The sequence below is a fragment of the Littorina saxatilis genome, linkage group LG1, assembly GCF_037325665.1.
Source record: "Littorina saxatilis isolate snail1 linkage group LG1, US_GU_Lsax_2.0, whole genome shotgun sequence".
Classification (NCBI taxonomy): Eukaryota; Metazoa; Mollusca; class Gastropoda; order Littorinimorpha; family Littorinidae; genus Littorina; species Littorina saxatilis.
The window spans coordinates 29,755,028-29,781,790 of record NC_090245.1 but is presented as its reverse complement, the minus strand read 5'-3'; the positions used below and the strand labels follow the sequence as shown (position 1 = coordinate 29,781,790).

At 41.4% G+C, this 26,763-nt stretch overlaps 3 protein-coding genes across 10 annotated transcripts in view; 2 read left to right on the top strand and 1 right to left on the bottom strand.

Annotated features, from left to right (window-relative positions):
* The window catches only part of LOC138966534 (zinc finger protein 142-like), a 31,055-nt gene extending 23,561 nt beyond the window's left edge, over positions 1 to 7,494 (top strand). For both annotated transcript variants that reach the window (XM_070338813.1, XM_070338803.1), the window contains one exon: positions 1,760 to 7,494. In XM_070338813.1, the coding sequence (XP_070194914.1) occupies positions 1,760 to 2,329 (570 nt within the window). In that variant the 3' untranslated portion in view covers positions 2,330 to 7,494. The remainder of the gene's footprint in view (positions 1 to 1,759) is intronic.
* Positions 1 to 26,763, top strand: part of LOC138966679 (regulation of nuclear pre-mRNA domain-containing protein 1B-like) — a 183,023-nt gene that overhangs the window by 80,294 nt on the left and 75,966 nt on the right. The window lies entirely within an intron of this gene.
* Positions 7,823 to 26,763, bottom strand: part of LOC138966549 (ras-related protein Rab-35-like) — a 45,294-nt gene continuing 26,353 nt past the window's right edge. For 2 of the 6 annotated variants that reach the window (XM_070338831.1, XM_070338848.1), the window contains 2 exons: positions 15,814 to 16,000; positions 7,823 to 12,625 (listed from right to left, as the gene is read on the bottom strand). In XM_070338831.1, coding sequence (XP_070194932.1) covers positions 12,182 to 12,625; positions 15,814 to 16,000 — 631 coding nt within the window. In that variant the 3' untranslated portion in view covers positions 7,823 to 12,181. Of the gene's footprint in view, positions 12,626 to 15,813; positions 16,001 to 22,504; positions 22,665 to 23,534; positions 23,676 to 25,842; positions 25,916 to 25,949; positions 26,341 to 26,763 lie in introns of those variants that run through there. The other 4 variants (XM_070338823.1, XM_070338840.1, XM_070338852.1 and 1 more) reach the window with 4 other exon arrangements.

Below are 26,763 nucleotides of genomic sequence, written 5' to 3'. Positions count from 1 at the left end.
AATCACTTGCGCTGAAAGAGGTGTGTTTTGAGATTTGTCTTGAATGTAGTGAGAGAATCTGTGTGTCTGAGAGGCAGTGGTAATCTATTCCAGGTCACAGGGGCTTGATAGGCGAAGGACCTCTCGCCACATGTTTTTGTTTGCACTGTGGGGAGTCGGAAGAGTCGAGTGTCGGCGGCGGAGCGAAGCTGACGAGAGGGGGTGTAGAGATTGAGGAGTTCTGACAAGTATTCTGGGGCAGAACCAGAAACGACGGCAAAAGAAAGAGAGGAGAGTTTGTATTCGATCCTTTTAGTGATTGGCAGCCAGTGTAGAGAGTGAAGAAGGGGTGTGGCGTGTTCATACTTGGAAGATTTGAAGACCAGGCGGGCAGCGTTATTTTGGATCCTTTGAAGTCTATCTAAAAGGTACTTAGGGAGACCGGCCAGAAGAGAATTGCAATAATCTATCTTTGAGAGGACTAAAGAACACACTAACGTTTTGGTTGCATCAGCGGTGAGGTAGTGACGGACTGAACTAATCTTGCGCAGCTCTAGATAGGCGGACTTGCAGATGTTAGAGATGTGTTTTTGGAAAGAGAGAGTTGGATCGAGAGTGACGCCAAGGCTGCGGACAGACGGAGAGAAAGAGATAGGTAGTTCGTTGACAGTGAGAGAGGCAGGAAGAGAAGGGTGATTGAGAAATTTCTTGGGACAGGCCAGCATAACTTCGGTTTTGTCACTATTTAACTGGAGTTTGTTTAAAGACATCCAATCACTGAGGTCCGCAATGCAATCCTGTGTCCGAGATACCAGATCGTCAACTTCAGCAAGGGGGGCAGACTGATGAAGCTGTGTCAGTTAATACATTGTACTACGTTGCAAGCCCCTGGAGCAAATTTTTGATTAGCGCTTTTGTGAACAAGAAACAATTGACAAGTGGCTCTATCCCATCTCCCCCCTTTCCCCGTCGCGATATAACCTTCGTGGTTGAAAACGACGTTAAACACCAAATAAAGAAAGAAAGAAAGAAAGAAAGATGTGTATTAGTGCAAACTTTTAAAACAGATCTAAATCATGTAATGTGCTGCAAATGTAACTAACTGTGATGAACATAATGATTTGCAGTTTTCAGGTGTTGTGCTGTGCATTTGCAGTGTAATATTTGGTTGTGCCTGACTTGTGTGCATGGAAGTTGCACATTCATGTGCTGTTTTCCTTGTTCATTCTGACTTTTTTCAGTGTCATATATATCCAAATTTCATTCATTATCTTTTTCAATCACGATATGATTCTATTTTTCCTTCTGTCAGTATTTCTTTCCTTCACTAAACTGTTTCTTTCTTTCTTAAAAAATGAGCCATCTTATTTATGAATCGGATGTAATTACACCCTGCATCTTATCGGTATCATTTCATTTTTCACTTTTGTTCATTCCTGCAGGACTTTTTGTCTGATTTGCTATCTGTTCTTTCCTTCTCTACTTCCTGTTTGTGTATATGTGTATACATGTATGTAAATTTATTTTCAAGTATTTTAAGTTGACTCTTGATTTGAGTAGGAAACAATTGGTCTGTATGTGTGTGCATGCATTCGCAGTATATTTTTACAGACATAAAAAAATAGATAATGTAGGAAATATCTAATGAGCATATTCAAGGTTCTACGGCAGTATGTTTTTAGGTGATAATCCATTCAGCGCTATCATTACAGGTGATTTTCATTCACTGCAGTTTGTGTATCTAGTGCTAAATTAACAAAGTATTTTTTTGTGTTGCCAGTTTTCAGATGATGATTCGTCCAACTCCAAGGCCGCCAGTCCAGGTCCGGCCCCGAAGGCGATTGAAGCGAAAGAAGATCGTCAGCATGTAAAACCAGTAACACAAAACTCACACAGACGAGAGGAGGACATGGACACAGACCAGCAAAAAGCAGAAAACGCCTCCACCAAGCAAGCAGATAAAAAACATGCAGAAAATAGTGTGAGGGGAGATGTCAAGAAAGACAGTAGTGTAAAGGAAACATCGGCTGAAGGGGTAGGCAAGAATTGGGACAAAGTTAAGACTGGAGAAAAAGAAGAAGAGAAAGACAAGGAGAAAGAGAAGGCAGAGAAAGCCAGCAAAGAGAAGAATGAAGACGAGAAAGCCAGCAAAGAGAAGAATGAAGACGAGAAAGACGAGAAAGCCAGCAAGGAGAGGAAGAAGGAGGAAGAGGAAGGAGAGAGCGGGGAAGACAGCCGAGGGTCTGGGTCAGACCGGAGGTACAGGATGCGACGACGACAGGACACAAACTGCAGCAGTCCTAGCCTTTCTGACCCCAATGCTTCCACATCTCAGAATGGAGACAAGTAGTTTAATGCCGCATCTTGCCTGGTAACACTATTTCCGCTACAAGAACAGTCATCATTGAGGCATGCAGTGGCACTAGCAGCCCTGTTACATCTTTTGCATGGCTTGTGCGTTTTGGAATGCAAGGAGATAATCAAGTGGCCATGTTTTTGCATAGCAACTGAGTTTTTCAGATAAGTCTTGGTAGTATTGTAAATAAGGACAAATACTGTTTGGAATGCTGTTTAATGAGAGGGTGAGAAGCAGTGTGCACATAATAACAAGGGAGACTACAGTGTAGTTTTGATAGGGCAAACCGGAGCATACAGATTTGAATGGTGTACAGTGTTCTACATGGGTGTTACTCTTCCGGCTTTTGCCGGATTTCCGGTTTTTGAAAAAATCTGAAGCCGGAAATTCCGATTTTCCGTTTCGTTTCGCTAAGTTGAAATAACGAGCAGTGGTTCCGATCCGACTTTTGACACCGGTTCGCGTGCTTTCTCGGTTCGCTCCCTAGGATTTGCCGCCATCTTGCTTATTATGATTTGGTTTCGTCGGTGTCCAGAAACTTTCTTTCAAACTTGAGCATTTTGCTCGATCAAAATGCCTTACATCAGTGATGATGTCGATCCTTCTAAACTTGAAAAACTAGAGGAAGGTGTTACAAACAAGTGGAGGTGGGAATGGTTGGGAAAGGGGGGAAACGTGCTGCTTTACAGAGTGCAGGAGACATTCGTTCCTTCTTCAAAAAGCCTCGCATGGATACATTATAGGACTCAGATCAGAAGCAGTGTTTGTGTGTGGCTTTGATAATGCCACTCAACTCAAGAAAACGCGGGATGCCTTGTTTCTTGTCAGACATTTTTCGAATGCTCCAGAATTTTTTTTTGAATTATTGACGGTGATTTTGCTTGGTTGATTGGGACAGTAAAGTATCCCATTTGTATTATTTTTGTGGACTTTTTTTGTTTCTGCTTCTTTTCTTCTTGTATGGTTTCTGACTGTGAGAATGCTGGAAATGGCCACTATATGCTTTCATTTTGGCAAATTTGCTTCAGCTTCAGGGGGGCAACGCCCCCCTGAACCCCCCAACGGGGCGCTGCCCCTGTGCCCCGCCGGGGCCTCAGCGGCCCCTGGACCCCTGCCTTTCAGGTTTTTTGATTTTTCCCAGTAACACCCATGGTTCTAGGATTTTCCATGTTTTAACTGTATTTTTGTACACAGTTAATCATACAGCTATACAGAGGTTGATTGTATTGATAGAGATGGTGCTGGATCTGATGTAACATGAGACAAAAAGCTTATTATTTTTATAACAGTTCCCTAACTTAGTAACTACTTTTATGTGTGGCTGGTATGGCAGTAGCATTGTCCAGGTTTATCCAAATGCTTTTCTATATACTTTTGTGTTTATACTTAAGTTTGACATTGCATACATCAATCATTGAGATCTAGGAAAAGTTGTGAACAAGCCTTGAAGAATTTGTAACCTTATAGAGCCTTTTTAATTTGTTCACAAAAATAGAAATTTATTTCAAGTTAAAATGAAAATAGCCTAGGTTCATACCAAGTGAAGCCACAATTGTTTCATCAAAGGTATGTTTGTTCTAAGTGAAATCATGTGTATTCCAAATGAAATTTCCATTGGTAGTAATTGCTGCATCTGTATCTGCTTATTTGTAATCAACATGTAGCCTTTATGCTGCTTAATGTGCGGGCAAAGACTCGGACATCACAATATTTGGTGCAAAGGGAACTGTTTGGTATGTTCATACCTATATTTGTGAAATAGTTTCAAGATGTAGCACACAGTAAAAAAAACATGCACTGATAGTGGAAAGTAGTGTACTGGTTTTTACGTTTGAATGAAAATTGGCATATGAACCTTTCATTGCTCAAACATTATTTTCAGTGATGTTTTCCTTGTATAGTGTACCATTTGTTTTGTGATATACAGTTATAAATAAGCATGTATGAAAATGGTTCTTTTGGAACCCCCCGCGGGTTAGGGGGAAGAATTTACCCGATGCTCCCCAGCATGTCGTAAGAGGCGACTAATGGATTCTGTTTCTCCTTTTACCCTTGTTAAGTGTTTCTTGTATAGAATATAGTCAATTTTTGTAAAGATTTTAGTCAAGCAGTATGTAAGAAATGTTAAGTCCTTTGCACTGGAAACTTGCATTCTCCCAGTAAGGTAATATATTGTACTACGTTGCAAGCCCCTGGAGCAAATTTTTGATTAGTGCTTTTGTGAACAAGAAACAATTGACAAGTGGCTCTATCCCATCTCCCCCCTTTCCCCGTCGCGATATAACCTTCGTGGTTGAAAACGACGTTAAACACCAAATAAAGAAAGAAAGAAAGGTTCTTTTGGAATATATTTTACACATTCATGACTGAATGATCCCTCTTGTTTTTTTCTTTTTCTTGGTGGTAGGAACGAAGGATCAGAACCTAATCTTGATGAAATTTAATTTAAAGTTCTTTCATATTTACAATTTGTATTTGAAACTTGTGCAGGAATTCAACTTGGTATGATTTACAATTAAACTTTTTCTCCAGAATGAATCATCATTTGCATCAAATTTTAGAATTGAATCAGGTTTCTGATTGCACTCTTTTGTATTCAGTTCAACTCTTTGCTTCAAAAATGTGGGCAGATGTGTCACTGCCATTTACATTTGTTCCCGCAGTGGGGCACTGCGGTTATGAAATTAAAGGCCCCTCCTGTTTTTGGAACCGCAGGAGCTTTCTAGTTTGCTGTTAGGTAGATTTTTGGTTCCTCTTTCCTGTCATGCTCTCTTTTTCTTCATGAATTCTTTTCTTTTTTCTGCCTTCTTGCTCATTCACCTGTATTTTTTCCAAAAATCTCTTCTCTTGCCGCTTGTCTCGCGATTCATGTATAGTTTAATCTGTTAGTGTTCTGATGTAAGTCCAGCAGTAGATAGGTTAAGCCTATTTTAACATACTGGAAACTGGTAATCTTCCAGTAGGTATTAATTTAGTTTTACTAAAGCCTGCTGGGACACAAGTAATGGGTTAGTGCATTTGTAAACAGGAATCGCTTGACAAGTGGCCCCCTTCATCCCCCCCTTCCTCGTCCTGATATGGCTCTGCGTAGTCGGCTGGACGTTAAGCAACAAATAAACAAACAAACAAATTTACATTTGTTCACTCATGAATTAACAGTACGATTGTAATTAGTCGTGTTGATTTTTACTATATTACAGTACATTGTATTTTTGCTCAGTGCTTGTTTCTTAAACGTGCCTGCTAACTGACTTAGCCGTAATCATGATGAAATTAGAAACTTTGTTCTTGCGGTTTAATTTGCAGTTATGGTACAAGTATGTGTGTTTGAGAAAAGGTAATGTGTGCTATATATGTAAATACTTGTTGAAACTTTTGCATAATTGGCAATTGCAATGTGGAACAGTTCATAAATTCTTTCGGAGAAATGCGCAATCTCTATGTGTGCCTGGTTGGTTTGATTATGGCTGATATTATCCAGGATCATATGCACCATTCCACCGACCTTCAAAGAATTTTGTGAAGAAATGTGTGTATCATTCAAGCATTTCTGTTGATCTTGTTCCCCTGAGGCTTATGCATAAGCAATGGAAGTTTTCTGGGAAAAAAACTGTCAGGATTTTTAAGTCGTAAGGTAGATTTTACGGGGCCAAGATTTTCAAAACAATCGAAGCAAGTACCACGCTGCCGATCGGCTTTAACCTGCTATCTGGACGAACAACTTGCTCTGATGTGTAGGTTATGCAGCGTGCTCTCAATCTGATACACTTTCTTTTGGAAATATGCCAATCGGAGCCCAGCATCGCCGCGGAATGCTTGCTGAACACTGGAAGTGTTCGCTGTTTTACTAAATGCATGTGACCTCAAGCCAAACCCACATGACCTCGATCTAAACATGTTGTGAGCGATATTACATGGCTTGCTGTATCATATCAGATTTACACGAGTTGTTTTTTTAAATATTGAAATGTGAGCAAAAGAGGAAGAAACAGCAAGCCCAAAAGTGTTCCCAGTATGACGTTTGTCTTGGTGACTTTGTTGTCATGACCAGTGGAAAATTAGGTCCCTGCCAGACTAGTTTGACACGACCTCGTTTACATGATATACCAACTGTATGGTTTTGTTATGACTCGGATGGTCTCTCTCGCGTATGTAGGATAAACATCCGAGTTAGTAGTTCGTCTGAATCGCAGATTAAAGCTGATCGGAAACGTGGTACTTCCTTCGCCTTGTTTTGAAAAGCTTGACCCCGTAAAAGGGGCTCTTACTCTACCGGACCGTTCAAAATCCTGACGGAGTTATATCCAAACATCTTCGATTAGATGGACATTGCTCAACATATCAAAGCAGTGTGCTGTTCATAATGCCATGAATTTTGCCAAGCAATTTTCTGAAATGTGCATCACATGTACATTGTGGTAGCTTTGGTTAAATCTCTTGAGGAGAATGGTACTTTTTGTTGATGTAGTCTTTTGTCATTTGAGTCATTTGAGGGATTACTTTGTAAATACATGTTACTTTGTATTATAATATTTTTTACTACTAACCCAGTTGTTAAATTTAATATTCTTTCGTCATGCACATTTTTCAGATGAATTTCTACATGTACTGCAAATAGTTTATCAGGGCTCACTTTGTATCAAATCTTTGATGTAGGTACATGTAGGTTAAAAACAGGAAGTAAAATAGAACGAAAAAATCAAGCTTTCAGGACACAACGTTCATCCTGCACACATGTGTGATGATCTGCAATGTTTCACTCTACTGTGTAAACATAACATCAAGTACAGTTAGGATGTAACCACTATTGCAGCAGGAAATGCTTCTCATAATCTGTTTCATAATCTCACCCTGTGCCCTTTCAACTGCACTTTTTTGTTAACAAACGACAAAAATTGTGAACTATGTCAGTGTTATCCATTTCATTGGGTTTATTAATTCTTTTCTGTTGAAACTGATTTGAATAAGTGCATATTAATTGGGTAGGCTGCATATTCAAACCCAACAGTTTTCCCAGTAAGTGGAAACAACTTTTTAATGGCAGCAGCATGTGATGGTCTTTGTGAAGTTTTGCTGCAGTTTTCATGTCGGATTGATTACTTTCACTGCCTTGGTTTTTTTTACCCCTGTTGGCCTTACTATAAAGAAGAAAAATGCAAGCTTTTTCATTGTCATGGCAGACTGAGAAAGAGTGTGTGCGAGTGCGTGTGTTTGTGTCGGTCCTTTTAGCTGTCTGAGTTGAATGTTAGCAAAACACTTTCTTCGAACTGAGCTATGTATCTAGATCTTCACCACAAACCATTTGTGTTTTGCAAGCACAGTTGGAATCCATTCATTGGTTTTGCAGTGTTTAATATTTACCAGAACAAATAGACTCCTAATAAACAGCAGTACCTAGTAGCTTAGCTCTACAGCTATCGAATCATATCTGAAGGTAATCCATGCACATTCGCTGAAAACACCATTCAACAGAAAAAAATACATCCGCAGTTTTTATGTCAAATTTGTATTGCAATTTTTATTTCCATGGTTTGTTCCAGAAGACATGATTATCGTAAATTATGTACGCTTAGTTCTAGACTAAATGCATCATAACAGCTTGCATAACAATCGGCATCAAGCATGAATATCGAAAGGAGAACATACATTATTTTCTATGTATCATTGCATGTGGTGAGTATATATATAAACAAAGGGCACTTGTGGACAAAGGACACTGCTGGATTTCTTTTTTTTCATTTTCTGTAACTGAAACATATCTTCCACATATGACAACAAATATGCAATCGGTGGATGCAAACATGATTATTAAACAAGAGTTACTGTATTTCTGTAATACTGTACTTCTTAAATAGTAGGGATTGTTTCGTGTTTTTGTGTGCAGAAATCCATGGTTTGCGGGGCCCCCAGGGCCATTCTTGAGGTGATTAACTGTTTCCACACGATACATATTATATATATAAATGATGTACAGATAGCCCAACATTTTCTCCCCTCTCTTGTTTTTTGCCTTTTTTACTTTCGTAGAGTCTCATCTCTTTACATTTTTTCTAAATAAAAGTTGCATGTGCTAACACTTTGCACGATGTACAGTGTGGACTGCTCTGTACAACTGAAAATCTTTGAACTATGACATAGTAAAGACAAGATTTACAAGCTGCTCCACAAAAACAAGTTTAGGAAGCATATTGCTAATGAACCTTTGCACTGTAAATTTCCACACTCAAAATCTAATTTGGATAAAAACAGCTGCATACTTCACAAGGCTATTTTGTTTAATTATAGATTTGAACGAAAGACTGAATTATTGGAGGTGCAAACTTTGTCACAGATCTGAATTCATTGTTTAGCGCTTGCCTTTTTACTTTTGGTGACCCACTTACAATAACATAATCCCCCTCCATCAGTCCAGTCTCCAAGCTTGGCTTGGTTGTGAGGGGGGGGGGGGGGGGGTGGGTGGATGACAAGGCTTTACTGAAACTGGGGGAGGCCAGACTCTTTTTTCCCTGCTACACATGTATATTCCCACTGTATACATACATTGCCTACAGTACTAACTAACTATACTGAAACTGGGGGAGGCCAGACTCTTTTTTTCCTGCTACACATGTATATTCCCACTGTATACATACATTGCCTACAGTACTAACTAACTATACTGAAACTGGGGGAGGCCAGACTCTTTTTTTCCTGCTACACATGTATATTCCCACTGTATACATACATTGCCTACAGTACTAACTAACTATACTGAAACTGGGGGAGGCCAGACTCTTTTTTTCCTGCTACACATGTATATTCCCACTGTATACATACATTGCCTACAGTACTAACTAACTATACTGAAACTGGGGGAGGCCAGACTCTTTTTTTCCTGCTACACATGTATATTCCCACTGTATACATTGCCTACAGTACTAACTAACTATACTACCATTTCAGTCAGGTCTGCCCATAACAATACAGTTGGCAACGGGATAACACTGGGACAGCAGTGTTGTTGGCAGACTCGGAGGACAATAGGTTAGTTGGACCTGGATCTGGATGGAAAATACTGTACAGTGAAATCCCCTTGTAAAGACCCTCCCCTGTTTTCTCAGATTTTCTGTTCACAACCTCTGTAAATTTACCCTTATTTAACATTTTAAGACGCCCTACATTTTAAGACCTGATTCTCTTATATTTGTGAGGCCGTCAAAGTGGGTCTCCAATGTATGTATAGGTGCAAATATTTCATTCATTTTTTCATTTTTTCATTTTCATTTATTTATTGTCCCATCGCTGGGAAATTCGGGTCGCTTCCTCCCAGTGGAAAGCTAGCAGCAACGGGGTCGCGCTACCCAGGTGTCTGCGTGTTTAGGTGTATTCAGCCACCTGCACTTATGGCAGAATGACCAAGGTCTTTTACGTGCCACTGTGGTGACATGGGGGTGGGACATGGCTTCCGTCTCTGAGTCTGCACATAAAGTTGACCCATGTCCGTCCCGGCCCAAATTCGAACCAGCGATCGTCCGATCACAAGCCCCGTTGCTCTACCAACTGAGCTACCGAGGCTACAGAAACATTGTTTTGTCAGAAGACATGCTACATGTCGAAACTATCCGAAGGTCGACAGGCCAGGGGAAAAAAAAATGCATCAAATAAAAATAAAGTATGCGTCAGTGATTGAAGAGCGACTGAGGCCTGTGAGCAACACTGGGATAGTACTGACACCTACATTAGTCTGCCATAACAATTTCAGGTACGAGGTTGTGCATCTCATTATTTTTAGTAGCTACAAATGAAAAGCAGAACTGTGACCATTTGCCCATCTTACATATATTGCTTTATGTAGAAACAAGTACAATCCATTTTCACTTTCAGCTCACAACAGACAAAGCTGACTTTAAATATAAAATACAAACATTGAATATGTCACTGTTGCTGTAAATACCTTATGAATGATACAAGGTAAAACAAAAACTACATAAGAAAAATAATGGAAAGCAACAAAAGCATACATTAGTGCAGCTCAAACATGTTGGCAACGAGGTGATGTATGCAATATCACTACAGTATATTATGCTACTGTGGTCCCGTGTTTAAGGTCATATACATGTAAAAAGTTTTTTTTTCCTGTACCCCTAAAACAACAACCAACCAACTAAAACAAGCAAAACAACAACTAGCACTAAAATAAACTTCCTGATTGTGTTTAAAACAAAAATCAACTTATAAAATCAAAAAAAATATTGGCTGTACAGTATTAACGGTATTAAAATGGGAAGGTAAAATGTAGAGGACAGGGGTGACTAAAATGTTCTTGTTAGCAGAACAAGTTACCCGACTATTGTACACTTGAACCATAATGCTGCTCATAGAGATTGTACTCAAAATCTTCCACATAATTATGTGAACAAAACATTGTTTAACAGCAAATTAACAGCAAATCCTGAGAAATTGTGAAGTGGCAAAACCTTCAAACAGGCACATCTGCTTCTTTGTGCACTGTTGAAGAAAACTTAAAACCGTATTATCATCTTGTGGAATTTTATGTAATCAAATCTAATCTCGTATCAACAATCTGAATTGAAATTAAGCTAATCAAAATTTAATGTGATCTGACTCGGGTTAGGTTTCTGATGCTCTTTGGCGAATATTTTTACAGGGCGTGCACTAGTTGACGGGGCTAAATTACTTCAAATACAATTAAGCTGTTTAAGAATTTCAGTACTCCATGTTTGTACTAGTGTGAAAAAACACAGCTAGCTTCAGAGCCCTATGGGCCTAAATCCAAATAAAAGCCTTATTGAATTTCTAAATGACTGAATGCGACAAAATCGAAGAAGTCCCATCCAAAATTTTCACGCGCAAAAAAATAAAAAATAAAATCACACAACTAAATAAATAAAACCCAAAAATATATATATATTCTCTCATGTATCAATTTTACTTAAAAATTGTGCATCCTTATCTTGTGTAACCTTGACTCTGTTGCTTAACATTCATACAGTTGTTTCAGCTCATGATAACATTGTTCGGGTGGTAAACCATATTGTACTACAAAAAACAATTGCAGTACAATGCCCTCAATTATTAAAAAATTATCAATTCGGTATTATACAAATTATGAATATGACTGTTAAGTAAAGACAAAGTTTTAAAAGAGAACACAAAAATTCAGTTAATGATTCTTGACATAATCAAAGGAAAATACTAAACCAAGCATGTGGCCTTGCGCACACACACACACACACCCAAACGCTCTCTTCCATCTAACTCTATCTCTTGAAATGCACACTGGAAGACAGCATCCCCGGTTCCTCACAGGAGTTGTGAGTTGATCAGTATGTGAAAACAAACAGCACATGGAGTCTTCTGCAATCTCCCGCAGCTAGAATCCTCCAACACTATTTACACAGGTGTTCAAATCAGCGAAGCCATTTCTGTAGAAAATTTGGCAAATCTGCATCATTCAACTTCAGTTTCACTGTACACCCCTCCGTGAACTCTTCTGTTTATGTTGGGAAGCTCACAGATCTTCCATTCACTATTTACAAGAAGATTCACAAACATGAATGGAATAATCATATGGTAACCCAACGGTACCACTCGCATGTTACATGATGGATCACGCAACAGAAGTTCAAATTTTGATAATGGGTCACTTCACAGAACCAACCATGAATGGACAAAAGATTGCCTGTCAAACATAGAACAGATGTACACACAGCAGATTCATTCTGGTCTGATATTGGACTCCTCTTTCCACACAAATGTAACAAATGTAAGGCAAGATTTTCCTGCTCTTTTCCACACTGACAACACACCACACACACATTGACAGCCAAGACACAACTGTACTCCTCAGCAGCACCGTTTCTTCCCTTGTGTCTCTTCGTCCAACTCGGGGGTCTCCCCAGGTCGTATCAAGTCCCTGCGAATGGTGGCCCTGTTCATGGCGTCAGTGTGCAACACTTTGGCCATGTCCTCAAACATCTCCTGCAAGCCCCAGTTGTCTTTGCACGACACGTCATACACGCCCGACAACACGTCTTCACACTCCGACATGAACGTGTCCATATCTGCCTCCTCCACTTTGTCCTTGCCCTCACCGTCGGCAAAGTTTCCGCAGAGAAAAATCTTGGCGCCCTCGGCATTCATGACGATGTCGAGGATGTACTGGGAGAGAATGGAGAAGGTCTCCTTGTTGTTGCTGTTGTAGCAGAGCAGGGCGGCGTGGGCCCCGCGGTAGTAGCTGGACCCGATGAAGCTCATGCGTTCCATCCCGCCCGTGTCCCATAGCGTCAGCTGCACACAAATACCAATAGTTCAGTGTGAGATAGGTGCCAGGATGTTGTTAAAATCTGTCCGATATCTCCCTCTCCCCACGGGCGCATGCGAGTACGTAAGAAAACACACACACACACACACACACACACACACACACACACACACACACAAATAGATTCAAATAAGTTCGACCCATCCCTCGAGGCTAAGTTTAACACACGCACACAGACAGACACGTGATTTCGTGCACCAGAATCGGTTGAATCAATTCGCTTTCTGTGGTACGTCGAGTTTTCTACTTATACCATCTAACTACATGAGCCTGACACACGAACAGTTTGCCTTTTAGCACACGTATAGACAACACTGTCGTATTCAATGAACATGAAGCTACTTTGGGAGTGTCTGGTGCCTGTAGTCTTCGTAAGGTCCATGTCTGACAAAATCCGCTCGTCAGGTACCTCTAGCTTCCCCCCTTTCTCCTGACACGATGCCATATCCCCCACCCCTACCCCGCCTACCTCACTTTTAATCTAGCTCAAGGGTATTTTCTTGCTCTCTCTCTGTTCAGCAGGAGGGCCGCTAACAGCCGGCATTTGAGACGAGTTCAAGTTTTTGCTAGCAGCAGCAACTGTTGGGTACATTGCAGGAAATCCTTTGTCAGCTGGGAAGAGGGAATGTTGCCACTGCCAGGAACTGATGGTCACTGATTAATCAACACTCGGCGGCTATGACGGCTTACTAGTGCCAAAACCTGGGGTTACCCGTTTTCACGTGATAATTACTAATTAACGCTGTCAGTTACTGTTTTCACTCGTTAGTTACTCATTTTCACGGGATAATTACTACATGTGTTTTCGACAGTCTCAAAGCACAGTATAACCCCCCCCCCCCTTCTCTCAGTCTCTCGCAGTCTGTGTGTGTGTACGTGTGTGTGTGTAGGTGTGTGTGCGATGTAAGCCCTGAATTTCCCACTACTTTAAGAAGTTATTCAAGGTTTACCACCAACAAAAGTGAAGCACACAATATTGACATGCTTGTGTGTACGAACATCCTTCTCGTGTCTGTTTACTCCCGTCAATTAACTAGTCTACACTGCCATACTTGCACGTAGCTTATTAAATCAGTCCAGCCTTGCTGGCGACGAATCGAAAAGAGAAAAAAATCTGATAGCAAGCAAATAATCTAGCACAGCACTAATCCCTGTTCCGGTTTGTTGATGATTGTTATTGGCTGTTGCCGGACTGCACGTGCGACAGGAAGGAAAGTGACTCAACACGGAAAGCAGACAGATTTAACCCGGAACGCGCTTGTTGTGATTCTGTCAATCGGCAATGTATTCCGCTATCATTGTTGACGAGTTGTTGATAGGCCATGCACACGAGATTGGCGTGTAATAGTAAGCATGCAATGAGCGTGCCCTGCCAATCGAGACGATATAATTATGAGTCAAAGGCCGTATCATTCTCCTCAGTTTCTGGTAGAGTGCACGTGCGAGAACCTATAAGCGTTGGTTTGTTACAGGTACATGTAGTGCATTCAGCCAGACAGATGGTCTCGGTCACAGATATTGGGTACTGGTTTTCAGGAATTCATCATAGATTTGTTTCTAATTTTTCTCAACGCAGACAGAAGGAACAGAGACAAACCCCAACTGACAACCCCCCCTCCCCCGATCTGTCAATGACAGACTGAGCTTAAAAAACAAACACACTGCAAACAAACTAATCACCGGCCAACCAGGCAACCAACACACATGCTGATAATATCATAAAACAATTCCTATATTGGTCACTGACTAGCTAACACAAGATTCTATCTCTGTCTTGCCGTAGAATCGACTGTTGTATAGATCTATCATGACGTGCTCGGCCGGAGCCAACTATCAACTTATCAGTGGGTAATTTACCCTGAGCCGAGGAACGATTTGCCACGGCACATCTTGTTGTGACTAACGTTTTTCATAACGGTATGGCTGCACTGATAGGCGGATCTGGCATCGCGGCTTCGCCCCCCCCCCCCCCCCTCTTCATTCCCGACACCGTTCATTTACATTATCAGTGCAGCGTTAACTGTGTAATCAGTGCTCAGAGTTCCCTAACATTTCCGTTATTTACCCCCAAATACTGACATCTGGAGCCATTCCATTCTTCTCAAAGGGATATTGCCCACGGAGGACCCACAGACATCTAAATGCATTTCTTTAGCTCTGTGACAGTTGTTTTTATTTAGCAAATACAACTGACCAGGCAAGGTTCCCAGCTGATTTCTTTTGACCGTTTTGCAAAATGGTTACTGCGGCCCGACTGGTTGTTGCAAAAATAAATGATTACGTTTGAACTGGCATAACATAAATTCTTTAGACTAGCTTTCAAACTGAAAGAAATGACGGTTCGAATTAAATCAGCGCTTGTTCGAGGCAGTTAGTATACTCTCTAATCGCAGACTTCCCTAATTGTGTCACTGACGAAGCAAGGTGTGATATTCTAAATACGCACCAAAATTGTGAGTTTTTCCACAAGACATCTTTTTCACTAGGTCTACTTAGTTGTGTTTTTGTGTGAAAACCATATCAGAATATTACATTAAATCTCAATTTTATTAGCAAGATGGTGCTAACGTTGTGACAAATGGAAACACTCGTGCTTGGGGTGCAGTGCAACTTTAATAATCCTCCTCACGCACAAGTAGGTTCCGTGCCTTGCCAGCCCTAATGTCAGGGAGTGTAACTTTGTAAGGTGAGTCAATTCATCTCCTCTCACCTTTCCCCTCTCTACCTAGTCTGGCCTACGTGAGTGTGTGTAACTGTCGGCAATGACTGATGAGCGGCTGACGAGCTGCGGCACTCATAATCAGTTAATTACAGGCGAGTGTAAAGGTGTGACCGGTGTGTTGGGGTGAGAGGCGGGGGGTGAGAGGCGGGGAGTGGGAGGGGGGAATGAAGGGGAGACAAAGTGAAGCTGTGATGCCTAGAAAATGTTTTCCTGTGTTGAATGTAAAACGGAGCCATTTCATGCGTAGTTTTGGTGTGTATGTGTGTGTGTGTGTGTGTGTAACCAACACACACACACAACCCCACACATACACTCACATCCCCCAACACACTCACATCCCCCCCCCCGTCACACACACACACACACATCCCCCCACACACACATCCCCCATGGCCCAACACACAAACACAAGACAGTGAGTGAAACACTGACCTTGACTTCTGCCTTGCCGATGGTGAAGGGGCGGGTGCACTGGTCGAGGCCGATTGTGGACTTCTTGGAGTTCTCCGTGGTGAAGGTGTTGTTGAGGAAGCGACGGAAGATTGAGCTCTTGCCCACGCCGTACTCTCCGCACAGGATGATTTTGTAGTTGGGCACCCCGCTCGCCATCCTCAGAGACCTGAAGCAAAGGACGATTCACATTTTAACGATACGAAAAGAGTGGAAGCAGCTCGAATATATGCAACTCATCATCACAGCGTACGGAGTACTCTTGTGGTTAGGCACGTCAAACGCCATCCGCCTCAAGTATAAGGCAATAGCGTAAAAAATATAAGAGATGAACCATGGATGAATCGCTCTTCATGTATAGGATGATCTTGTATTTGGCACTCAATCCTTACTATACTGAGCGACATAACAAAAATGCATCCAAAAAACTAGGTACACGATGAGGCACTGAAGACTAAAGCAGCTCTTGTCTCAAATGCACAGGAAGATCTTGTTCTTGGGCACGTCACTCGCCATCCTAGGGACTTCAATCAAGAACAATGAAATGGTGAGAACTAACGACGGTAAGAGCAAAATATGGCACTCCCGCCACACTAAGCTCGCCATAAACTAGGATTTTGAAGTTAGGTTCTCCAACCAACATCACCATTCAGTGACGGTCCCGAAGGAAACATGCATCAGAAAAAAAAGATGGAAGGCCGCCGCCGCGGATGATGACCTTCCCCACATCGCACAGGATGACCTTGGAATTCGGGACCCTCCTCATAGGCTTGGACAGTGCTCAAAACAACATAAACAATAATGTTAAATTTTTGGGAGAAGCCGTTCTCTCATTTCAGACATTCTCTTATCTCCACCCTCCCTCAACACCCCGTCTGTTTCTCCCGCCCGGTAGCCAAGTCTTTGTCCCTCGGTAGCTACATTCCAGACCCTGACAACTGAAAAGAGGGGCCAGCAGGTGGCCGAAGAGTGTGCACATTTCATTTCTCCTTTGCTCAAATTCAACATGCAGTTTCTGGACGCTGTTGATTTTTACGAAACGCAAAGCGGGTTGAGTTTTCACGAAATTGTACCAAGTGTGAGCGCTCTGAGGCTGATGCAACTGACGTAACAGGCGCAGTTTGCAAAATCAGTAGAGATTTGAATGTGAGAGTTGCGTGGTTTCATTGCACTCAGTCAATGAATAATGCTTACAGTTACACCAGGAGAATTTATTACGTTTTACATAATTCAGTTGCAGGGCTAGGATTGTACTGACACACGCACACACACACACACACACACACACACACACACACACACACACACACACACACACACACACACACACACATCTTAAAGCAAACACAGTTTTCTCTTAAAAGCAAATTCCCGTGCCTATGCCTGCGATTATTGGGGTCAGATATGGTAGCAGCGGGGTGGCGATAAAGGGGCAATAATCAGGTGCCAGAGAAAGTTCCAGGGTCGTGTATCTCCTCCTTGTATTGCCCTCCCAGGTGAGAAGGTCAGTTTGTGTTTACAGTATCAACACTGGCCGTCAACCTATAAAGCCTGCAGTTACGTTAGAGTAATGTTTGAACTCTTTTTCTTTTCTCTCTCCAATGATTGTATAAAAACGAGGTAAAAATCGAGTTATTTGTTACATGATGTCAATTAACACACTTTTTTTCTTTCTACCAAGCTGTTCTTTGTTCTAACGCCGTTTAAACTATTATAAAAGGTCTGTTCACATTCTCAGCAGAATTTTTTAGCGTATCATCAACTCATGTCCCTACAAGGAAAATGTTCCTGTGAGGAAAAAAATCCTTTCTCAAACTATGATCACAGGGAGAGGGGGGCACTTACAACCTCTGGAGATGTAGGGTAAAGGACCATTATCACCTGTAATTGTTCATACTGTGTTAAGAAGTTGGTTCAAGAATAGGCATAAATCGTCAAGTGCAATATTCAAACTTGTATGTACACATAATAACAATCCAACAAAACATGTCAAGTCTTGTCAGCAACGAGAAAAACATCTGCATTCGAATGTTCGCAATTGATCAACTGTTCTACCTATAAAATGGTTGCATATTGACAACGCCATATCAGATGACTGAGGTATCAAGAACGCATGGGCTACAGATAGGGAAACACCTGAAAGAAAGAAAAGGATCTCTACCTAACCTCACACACACCCCTCCAACCCTCACAGCAACTGTCGATGTGATAAGGTGAAATAAATCGGTTTATTTTGATGTAATACAATACTCGATGGCCACGAGCTATGAGGACAACTTGGACACGGAAACATATTATCAGATATGACCTCAGGTTTTTTCCTCCGGGCCCCCGACAGCAGGTGTATGGGACACAAAGGACGAAGGAAAATTTAAACAAACCCAGCCCCGCAGACATCCATTCCATTGAACAAATTCTAAAAGAAGAAACCAGTTTGCTAAACTAATCACGGAAACGCTTCAGCGCTAACCCTATGGGAACAAAACCCAAAACAAAAACAACAACAAAATAAGCGGGGAGGGGGGAGAATCTTAAATTAAAGCAGGAGAAAAACAGTAGCGGGAAGAAACAGGACAGACAAAATGGGGCATCATGTCGCTATACGCTGGTCAATAGCGCCTTATGTCTTTCTCGTTTCTCCCCCAACCCGCCAGTGCAATCGCTGCGCGGGGAGATCTCATTTAACAGGTAATAAATCCCAGACCTTGACACCACTACTGTTAATGTAGGCATGAAAGCGACTCCAAACACACACACACACACACACACGCGCGCGCGCGCACACACACACACACACTTCATTTCCTCGGTTTATTCCAAAAGAACATGTTCTGTGGTAAGCATTCCTTTCGTTTCCACGCTTCTCATTCTCGTCTAAGCAAGTGCTTTTCGCGTTGCCCTGGAACATCAACGCCCAACGCTTTCCCGTTACTTTCCGCTGTCATTCTCTATCAGCGGGTCCTCAGTGGGTATATGAGGTCATGGCTAAGTCAGCACACCGTATCATTATCTGTGGAGGTCCTATTTATAAGCTCTAATGAACCGAATTTACCCAACGTGACCTCAACCCATTGGCCAAACAACGCAGTGAACCCCTATTCACTCCTAAGCCTACTGCACAGATTTTAACTCAGTTTAAGTTATCCTAGCTAGTCAGGCGATTCAGCTACGACACTGCGCTGGTTGCAGGTGTGTATCACGTTCAGAACAGAGGTTGTGTCAGAATGCATAGTATGACGGCTTACTAGTGCCAAAACCTCATAATTGTAATTATCAAGGGAAAATTAGTAATTTTCCATTGATAATTACCATTTTCACGTGTTTATTACTAATTTTCCCGGGAAAATTACTAATTTTCCCGGAATAATTACTAACTTTTACCTGTTAATTACTAATTTTTAGTTTTGGCTCACTTCCTGACGGATTGCTAGTGCCAAAACTAAAAATTAGTCATTTTCCCGTGAAAATGAGTAACTAACAGGAGAAAACAGTAACTGACCGCGTTAATTAGTAATTATCACTTGATAATGGGTAACCCCAGGTTTTGGCACTAGTAAGCCGTCATAGGGCTTACTAGTGCCAAAACCTCATAATTGTAATTATCAAGGGAAAATTAGTAATTTTCCCTTGATAATTACCATTTTCACGTGTTAATCACTAATTTTCCCAGGAAAATAACTAACTTTCACCTGTTAATTACTAATTTTTAGTTTTGGCTCACTTCCTGACGGATTGCTAGTGCCAAAACTAAAAATTAGTCATTTTCCCGTGAAAATGACTAATTATCCCGTGAAAATGAGTAACTAACGAGTGAAAACAGTAACTGACAGCGTTAATTAGTAATTATCACGTGATAATGGGTAACCCCAGGTTTTGGCACTAGTAAGCCGTCATAGATGCTGATTATCCTTGGTCCTTATCTGCTAGCTTCATGTTGACATGTTCGTCACAGCGCTTCCTTTGGGCTTATCTCCTATCCAGACACTGACACCCTGTCCAAGAAATAAGACCTTCGCCCAAGCAACATACAGATTTAGAAATTTGCAAGGGGTTGGAAACCCACAGGATCTGATTGGTCAGTTGGTAGAGCATTGGACTCGTGATCCTCGGGCTAAAGGTTCCAATTCACGCCGGCCACTTGACGTCATGCCTCACTCACAGAAGGTATCCATGTCCAACACCCGTTTCACCGCCGTGGTATGTAAATGACCTCGGTCATTCTGCCAGAAGTGCGGGTGGCTGATTACGCTTTGCGAGGAGGCGACCAGCAATAGGATTATAAAGAATGAAATGAAGTGGAATAAATCATTTCTAAACCAAAAGACATGAACTCACACATAATTATGCTCTCGCATTAAAAAACACGCGCGCAAGCTTGAAACGAGCACACATGTATCCATTTGATTTCTCCTTAATTTTCACAGCTATACCGACAACAAGCAGGCGGATATGCTGACTGTTGGTTAAAATACACGATTCTTCTTCTAGAAATGTAAGGGACAGCAGCAAAATGAAATACGCAACTGAAACCAAACACATCCAACCAAAAACAATTATTTTAAAAAAACAACAACAGCAAAAGGACCCCCACTCCCCCCCCCCCCCACACACACACACACACAGACTGACACAAAAGGAAGAATGGAAGAATGGAACAGAGAATGACAGCTGTAGACATAAAAAAAAATTAACATCCCAAACCCCCATTTAGCAACAAAGACAAGAAGGAAACACTGGAAAAGAAAGAAAGAAAACCTGCTCATTGTATCGGGTATCATAGTCATGCAGTATCGTTCCCTCCAAACCATAACATAAGATACGACAGTGTACAAACACTTTCGGCATTTTTCTTCGTAACCGTGTTCTCGATTTTAAATGTTTTCAAACCAAACGTTGTCCTCATTAAGTGTCATCCTCAATCACGATCACAACTGGCCTGTCCTAATCATAATCATACCTGACTCAGCGTAACGTACATCATCACTGAGAGCCCTGGCCACGATCTACGACAACAGTTGAGTTATATATATCAGTGATGTACGACCACGCTAAGTGATCATTATGTCCATCGTCGAGAAGTCCGCCCCATGACGACAAGAAGCTCTCGTACGTCCACGTAAATCATCGTCATGTCTTCTTCGCCTACTGTAATCTGCTTCTGAGTGTCCTTTCAGTTGACCAGCAGAACAGACTGTGAGATTACACGGTTTTATTCAGTCCAGTGTAGTAAAATAAAAAAGGAATACAGCAAAGAAATAGGTGCACGCAAAGCCCAGCTAACACAGTCATGGACGTCGTTATTTTCTTCTGATTTTGTGTATGGGTAGAATATCTTTGAAACTAAAAGATGGCCTAGTACTAAGCTGCACCCCCCCCCCCCCTCTCAATGATCCTCGCCTAGGACAAATTGGAAAGACTGCGATCACTATCGGGCCTACAATCATAATGTATGCTTCCGAGACCTTGCTGTCAGGAAATCACTTCGAACAGTTATTTTCTTGTTTTTCAACCAACAGAATCGTAAAGATGGTCTAGTGCCAAGTAATATTAAACAGACTGAACAATGAAGCAACAAAACCCAAGATTCTTTACCTTGAGAGTTCAACCCCTACAACTGTAATCACACACTGATCAGCACGCACCAAAGCACCAACATTCACCAGCGCAACAAAGTTCAATGCCGATTGACCAGCCGATGATACGCACGTAACTGATATTCTGCCGAAGAATAGCGCTTGCTCTTGAACTAACAACCTCCTATCAATGCTAGCCATACGATGGTTCATTGTGTGGCTAATTTCGTGCCAGATTGTTTTAATTCGCACAGCGCGTTTCATGCCACAGCTAAAATGATGAGACCCGACATGGTGCCGATGTCCTGTCACCATCACTGAGTATCAAAAGCGATCATCCCCTTTGTCGCACGCAACAGATTGCAGGAATAATGCACACACGCACACGACGCACCACTGTGAACTTCCATGTGAACTTTCATGTAAAAAGGTGTAATACAAGTATGACACAGTCCTGAAACAACCCAGCTTTGGGGGAACAGTTGTCATGTCTTTTGGCTAAATGGCTGTATTCACAAAACCAACCACATCAGAATGCATGCAGCTTTCTTCTCGTTTTTAAGATAATCATTTCGGTCACGAAAGATCTAGTGCAGTGATCCCTGTCCGTTTTAAGACCTCAGAAAATGTGAAAAATATATCTTAAAAAGAGAGGAAGCCTTAAAGTTAGAGAAACTTGCAGACTTCATGAATAAAGAAATCTAAGAAAATATTGTTATAAAGGGAAGAAGGTTTTAAAACGAAAATAGTTAATAATTTCGTTCATCAAGGATTTCATTTCTCTCTCTCTCTCTCTCTCTCTCTCTCTCTCTCTCTCTCTCTCTCTCACACACACACACACACACACACACACACACACACACACACACACACACACTCACACGGTAAGATTCACACGAGAGGGAGAGAGAGAGAGAGAGAGAGAGAGAGAGAGAGAGAGAGAGAGAGAGAGAGAGAGAGAGAGAGAGAGAGAGAGAGAGAGAGAGAGAGAGAGAGAGAGAGTTGATAAGACAGTGTGCTGGAAGAAACACGTCTGCTTGCCACACGGTAGCACACTAAATGAAGCAGTCAACCCAGACACTTGTCAAAACAGCCCTTACCTGTCTGCCTGCTGAGATTCTAATGGTGAGGTAAAGATGAGAAATGCAAAACACAACCACACATCACCTTGCCACTCATCACGAGTTTGATAAGACGATCAGGCGTCACGCACATATGAATAACCGAACAATAAAACTTCATTATATCCGATTTTGGTTCACAGCGATCTTTTCATAAACATTATTAATCACACTTATTTTTAACCAGAAGCACCACACGTGGACTTTCCCAACCTTCTTATTAGTTTATTTTAGAAAAATTAAACACTATTAATCTCGTATACTTCAAACGTAAGCAGCAAACATGTAATCTTAGAGACACCTACTTTTCTCAGCTTTGTTTGCACTGCAAGCTATACTGGTAACTTACAGCACACGGTCTATTCATCGACATTCTACACACGTCAGCTCAACAAATAACTTTCCCGTTCATTGAAACAAGAAAACTTTCTACCCTCGTACCCGAAACCATACTCAAGAACCAGGTTCACCTATTTTGTATCGTTACACTGATTTGTAGTTAATTACAAAAGCAGTTATAACATGACTGTGTATTCGGAAATCTTTCTTTTTGAAAAGAGGGAATCACACAGAACTTTCTCCATCCTGAAAATACTCGTCTAAATAGTTCACTGAGTTGATTAGTATAGGTTGATAGAGTGAACAAGCTAAACACACCACCAGCTGTGAAAACATCAGTCGTAATGAGAATCGCAAGACCAAAACTGGCTGAATTTGACCGTAACTTTGGACGGAGAGGGGTCTGTAAAAGCTTGGTAGAGTTGCTAATCGTTGATGAAGTTACACACACTGCCCTTCGCAGATATCTAAGAACATCGGCAAAGCAACCGTCATTTCTAAAACTGGTAGCTCAGAACAAACTTACTATCAAGAAAAGACCGTTCAAACATGCCAGACTACCTGAAAGTACAACATGCGTTTGAAGTGAAGGTGTTCGTCAACAGTAAAAATCATGGCACACAAATCTTGAAAGCTTCTGACATGGACATTGGTACAGCATTATAAGTACCTGTCTTTTTCTTCCAGAACCTAGACCCTGAATCACTCAGTCTCCAACAGCGAAGGAACGTCTCTCTGAACTGTTCATTCCTTATTACCATGCATGGCGAATGGTGAAGCATGTGGTGACAATTTGACACCAATCTCGCAGCACTCCTCAGTCTAACCACAGGCCCATTAAATAATGGCAGATACTGTCACTTTGTGTGCTGGGCGGTCTAAAACGGGGGAATGCATGCTGACAAAGTTGCTTACAAGTTCCTGCCCTGCTGAGTTAAACTAGTAACTGACTCCCAAAGAAAGTCCCAAGCTTCAAATTTGTTAATAACCTTTTCAAGAACGAGAAACGTTTTGGGGCAGTGTCAGATTTAAAACACACACACACACACACACACACACACACACACACACACACACACACACACACACACACACACACACATCACACACATTAACAATTAATTTATCCGATCAGTCAGATAAAAAGGTGAATACGCCAGTGTGGTTTTCCTTTTTCATTGAACGACTTCGAGTGTCTGTAGTTCGACTTTCGCCCTAATGACGGGGTACATACAAATCAACTAGGAAAGCCTACTTCACCTTGAAACAGTACAGACGTGGTTGAAGTCTTCCAATGTCAAGTAAGATTGTAAAATAGAAGGTGACGTGAGGTGAAAAGCGTCTCAAGAAATGACACAAGACTTAGACACACAAGAATGTAAAAGGAGAACCTCAACCTGTGGCGATTGTTATCAGCACAGACGGGTGTATTCTTAGTTCACAAGTCTGCTGCGTACTCTGGTCTATAAGGCCAACAAAAACAAGTTGTATGTTTCTGGTAACATGGCTACCAAAAATAGGGTGGGTAGGTAGGGATTTTTTTTTTTTGGGGGGGGGGGGGGGGTCACGGTAGAAAATAACTATACAGTGACGCAAAGAGACTGGACTTACTATACAAAGAGAAAGACAACACATTACAAATCAAATGAGACAAAAGGGATGCGGGGTTATCCCCCTTGTGTCGTCTGCCGTCTGTTACTTTCGTTTTGACGCTTTTTATTTTTTTATTTTTTACAAATGCAAAAAAAAAGTCTAGGGTCGGCGGGAAAAAATTAGGTAGGGTCGGGTGACCAGAAACATACAACTTTTTGTGTGTGGCCTAAGCAGGCTTTATGTCATGTTTTTGACAATTGGTTTTAACATTTCGTAATCTTAAACTGTGTTAGGTATTTTAGAAACCAGTCAAAACAAGAATCCTGGGCAAAACTGTGAAAAAGACAGGATTCCTGAAGTACAGTGAATACATACATAATAGCGTATGATATCGCACTGAAACAGAAAGTGTGGCACAGACAATTGGGACATAAAAAAACACTTCACAGCCGGCTAACAAATAAATAGTTCCGTATGAAATTGTACCGAAACAGGATAAAGAGACGTATTAAATGTATTACCATTGGGCGGATCCGACAAAAATACCAAATACTCATGATATGCAGGGGCAGAGCAGTTAAGCCCGAGGGGGTGGGGGGGGGGGGTTACAACCTGGGGTCCAGGTGTCGGTAGAGGTGGGGTACCGTGGCAACGCCCCGTTGGGGGATCCGGGGGACAAAGCCCCCTTGAAGCTGAAGAATTTTAGCTATCTTATAAACAATTTGTGGCTTATCCTTGATTTTAAACATGATCAACTGGTGTCAGCAGCCACTCATTATTTTTTATAAAGTTAGTATTAAATAATGGCAATTTATCTTCCCTGATATCTGCTCCCGACATCATATAGTATGGTTAGAAGAAAGACATGTCGCATAGGAGTGGCAGTTAAAACTGTACAGAAATGATACTGATTAAACAATTAACACTTCCTCCGGCTTTACAGACTGAAACAACAAAATTCACAAACAGATTAAATTTTTTCTTTTTTTTTTTACAGCCGAGGGGGGGGGGGGGGGGGGTTCCGGAACCCCTGTAACCACCCCCCTAATCCGCCCCTGATATGTCCAGCCCCCAAACTGTAAAACTGCTTAGAATTGGCTCTATTTGAATACATAGTATATTTACCATAAAACATTGATTAAAATGCCCCCTCTCCCGTCCACTCTTAAAAACTCATAACAAAACAACAACACTGAACAACAACACTAAACAACAACACTAAACAACAACACTAAACAACAACACTGAACAACAACAACAGCACTGAACAACAACAACAACAACAACAACAACAACAACAACAACAACAACAACAACAACAACAACAACAACACCGACAACAAAAACACCGACAACAACAATAAAATGAAAACATAAGTACGCACGAATCCATGTCAGTGATTCTCCAGCTGTTTGTTTACAAGGCTCCCAAGTCGTCATACAGGTCTACAAGTATACATTTACGAAACACGACTCAGTTTTATACACTTACGGTGGAAGTGACGACGGCTCTTCAAGCTCCTGTTTCCTGCCATTCACAGCCTTGCCTTTCTTCTTCTTCTTCAGCTTCAGTCGCGGCATGATGACGGTCTGACTTTGAGTCTATACTAGTGTTATGGTCACAGTTCACAACACGCAACTCACGAACAGTAGAACATCCATTGCATAGGAAACGCACGAAGACTCACAAATGAATGACAAACCGACACATTTTTTACGAGCTTACTTGTCCTCCTCTGTAATTGTTTTTGACTACATTTTGATCATCAAGAGTTTTTATGGCCCTGTATAGAGATCGTAAAGTGCTCTGAAGCGTTTAACTTCAAGGGCAAACTGAAAAGTTTCCTTCAGATTTCTTCATCAACAGTACTCGAATGTATCCGCTGTTGAAAAAGGTTTAATATTAGCATTGAACATCAGATTCTATGTATACGATGACTGCTTATTTAATGACCTTTTCGCAGCTAAAACCATCCGAATACTGATTAGTGTAACAGGACCCTCTGTAACTTGAGAAAAGTCTTTGCATTTTACACAATTGAGTAAAATTATAGGAAAACCATTACTTTGTTTCACGGGAAAGCTTTAAATGTCAAACTGACTTGAACCGAGAACACACCGCTCACAAACAAATCGTTCACAAAGCCACAGGTGTCAACCATATTCGCCCGGCATCTAATCTCTCTCCTCCAATCGCCTTCTCCCTCCTCAAATTTCCAAAATAATTCTTTGTGCAAGAACACTGCAACAAAACTCAACGCCGTGCGCTACACGTAGAAGTTCGCTAAACAATGTGCAATGTGTCG